We start from the raw sequence: 2,928 nt of genomic DNA on the forward strand, positions 1-2,928 counted from the left end.
GGCTGAGCCATAACTCAGGCAGGAAGACCTGTCCCTGAGCTGGGCTGGGCTGGGGGAAGCTGCCCACATGGACAAGAGGAACAATCCCTGGGGGCCTGTCTCTGCTAGAGGCCGTGCTGGTGGGACCTGAGCCACAGCTGCACTGGAGGAGACTCTTCCCACCTCTGAGGAGCAGCTGGCTCTGAGCTCCTGCACTGAGAGATTCTCCACAGGGAGCTGAGGAGCACTCCCAGGCTGGGTTTGTTTCCAAACACCCTGCTCGTGTTCCCCTGTGAGCATCTGGACAACAAGGACACTTTCAAATGGTTTTAGACTTCAAGACTGTCCTCAGTTCATGTGGGTACTGAGGGAGCTGGGTGATGTGCCTGCAGGGGTACTGTGTTATCTGTGAAAGGTGATGGAGATCAGTGGAATTTCCCAGTGACTGGAGACCCGTGGCACATGGGTCACCCATCTTCAGAAAGCTCTTGAAGGTCAACCTGGAGAGCTCCTATCTGATGAGCCTCACTTCAGCCCCTGGAGGTTCCTGCACAGATGAAGGAGAAGGTGATGGGGCACAGTTGGCACAGTTTTACCATGGATAGATGGTTCCTGGCTGACCTGGTTGGCTTCTGTGATAAAGTGCCTGGATTTGTGGATCAGGGGAGAGCAGTGGATGTCATTTACCTGGCAGGAGGATGTGTTGGGTGTTGGTGTCAATGGGCAGGATGCTGTCTCAGAGCACACAGACTGGCAGTAGCTCGTGGACATGCCCCTGGGTGACCTTCACTGGAAGTGAAGGCATCTCCAAAAGCCTCTGCCTTGTAGGAACTTCCAAATGGGGCTGATTTAAGTGACTGCCTTAATTAATCATGCTTGCAGTTTGTCCTGCTGTCCCCAGGACTTTGCTCCTGGGATGGTTCTCAGCGTGGAAGCAGCAGGTAGCCACCAGATGAGCAGATCTGGATGATGTGGAGCAAACCTGTGCTGAAGTCACCCAAAAGGCCAAAGTTCTGGGTGTGTTGGGTCCATGCCAAGCTGCCTTCTTCCCACAGTGCTCACTCAGGGAGCTGTTGTGCCCTGGTGTCATCCACATGGTTACATGGTCCTTCTCCTGGCTGGCCAGGCAGCTGGAGTGATGCCCTCCAGAGACAGGAGCTGAGGTTCCAGAAAGGTGGTCCCACTTCTCCTTTACTTCAGCAACACCCAGGAGCAGGCCTACAACCTGTGCTGAGCACTGGGTGCTTAGCTGCTCCCTTCTCCACTTTGGAAGCTGCTGAAGCCCAGGTTGAAGCTCTGCTTGCCTGGCTCCTAAGTGGCAACCTCAGATGGAGGTTTGGCACAGCACAGACTCACAGCCTGCCTCTGTGGAGGTGTGGGGATGATGTTGTCCATCCAGCAGTCTTGGTGGGTGGCAGTGCCCTTCCCTGCTGCCCTGGGACTGAGCCCCTGCACGTGCCACCTGGGCCTCACCAGGCTCTGGTCTCCCTGGCTAGCGTGGTGACCTGCAGAGAGCCCAAGTGGCTTTGAAGGCTGCCTTGGGGACGTGAGCCAGCACAGAGCATCTCCCTGAGCCACTCTTCTGGTGCAGGGACGTTGGCCTGTCTGTGCTGAGGTGATGCCAGGAGTAGTGCCAGGACATGGCATTGCTCCATGGAGAGGGGTGTTGGGACTTAGAGATAGTACTTGGGAAAAGGTTTTCCTTTAGCAGGGAAAACTCATTTAGTCACGTAGCTGTAGTGAGCTTCTCCTCCATCTGTGGTGTGTCGACAGCAAACACAAGGATGGCAAAGGGAAGGTGGGAAGCACAGGCATCAAATTTAGTCTGTGGATGCTGTTTGCTTAATTTTATTCTTTATCTTCTTACCCCTTTTTCAGATTACCAGAAAATTCAGGCTGAATTCCGATGGGAAACTCGAACAAACTGTCTCAATGGCAACCACTACGCAGCCCATGACTCAACACCTCCACATCACCTACAAAAAGGTGACACCCTGATGCCAGGAGGGCTGGGTCTCCCTGCCAGGGGTGAGGGGCAGGGCATCGTGCACCAAGAGCAGCAGCAGCTTGGGAGCATGGCACAGCAGAGCCCAGAGCTGGCTGCCTGCACTTGTCCCCCAGGGCCACAGAGCTGCCCCATCCTGTTGAGAATGTTACTCAGATGTTTCTGTAATGGTATATTAAAAAAAAAAAAAAAAAAAAGAATAAAAAGCTTTTATTTTTAGGGCTGTGTCTGTGGGTGTGATTGCAGAACAGTCTGTGTGTCCCCCTGCTCTGGCAGTGGTTCCAGAAGGGCTTTTTGAGGTGTGTTCCCTGGTAGGCAATGGGTTGCAGATCCAACCTCCAGGACCCTCTCTGCACCCTGAGTGAAGTGGCAGAAGCAGGAGGATCAGGAATGGATTCATACTGCAGGGACACACCCTGAGAACCCCAGCTCCTGCCTAACAAAACTTGGCTTAAATACCCAGAGGGAGCACCTTCCTCTTGCTGTGGAAGGGAGAGAATGTCACAGGACTGTCACAGGATTGGTAAGATCCATATCTAAATGGTTATCAATATCTAAAGGTGAGTGTCAAGAGGATGGGACCAGACTCTTCAGTAGTGCCCCGTGATGGGACAAGGGATAAGGGGCACAAACTGGAACACAGGAGGTTCCAGTTGAATGTGAGGAGAAGCTGCTTTCCTCTGAGGGTGACAAGAGTCCTGGAACAGGCTCCCCAGGGAGGTTGTGTGCAGTCTCCTCTGGAGATACTGAAACTCCCCCTGGATGTGATCCTGTGCAGCCTGCTCAAGGTGACCCTGATTTAGCAGAGGTGTCAGACTAGATCTCCAGAGATGTCTCCCAGCCCCTGCCATCCTGTGCTTCTCTGTGGTGTCTCCAGGGAGATGGGAGCCTTTCCCTGTTCCCGGGGCCTCCCCAGGAGCTGTGTGGTGGCAGAGCCTCGTTGC

General features: G+C 54.0%; 1 protein-coding gene across 1 annotated transcript in view; it reads left to right on the top strand.

Moving 5' to 3' along the window:
* Nucleotides 1-2,203, top strand: part of THAP4 (THAP domain containing 4) — a gene marked incomplete at its 5' end in the record, with an annotated part of 15,636 nt that extends 13,433 nt beyond the window's left edge. Inside the window, one exon of the mRNA XM_008935482.1 lies at nucleotides 1,858-2,203. Coding sequence (XP_008933730.1) covers nucleotides 1,858-1,977 — 120 coding nt within the window. The remainder of the gene's footprint in view (nucleotides 1-1,857) is intronic.
* Between the last annotated feature and the right edge of the window lie 725 nt (nucleotides 2,204-2,928).

This window comes from Merops nubicus, unplaced genomic scaffold (genome assembly GCF_000691845.1).
Source record: "Merops nubicus isolate BGI_N331 unplaced genomic scaffold, ASM69184v1 scaffold39012, whole genome shotgun sequence".
Lineage (NCBI taxonomy): Eukaryota > Metazoa > Chordata > Aves > Coraciiformes > Meropidae > Merops > Merops nubicus.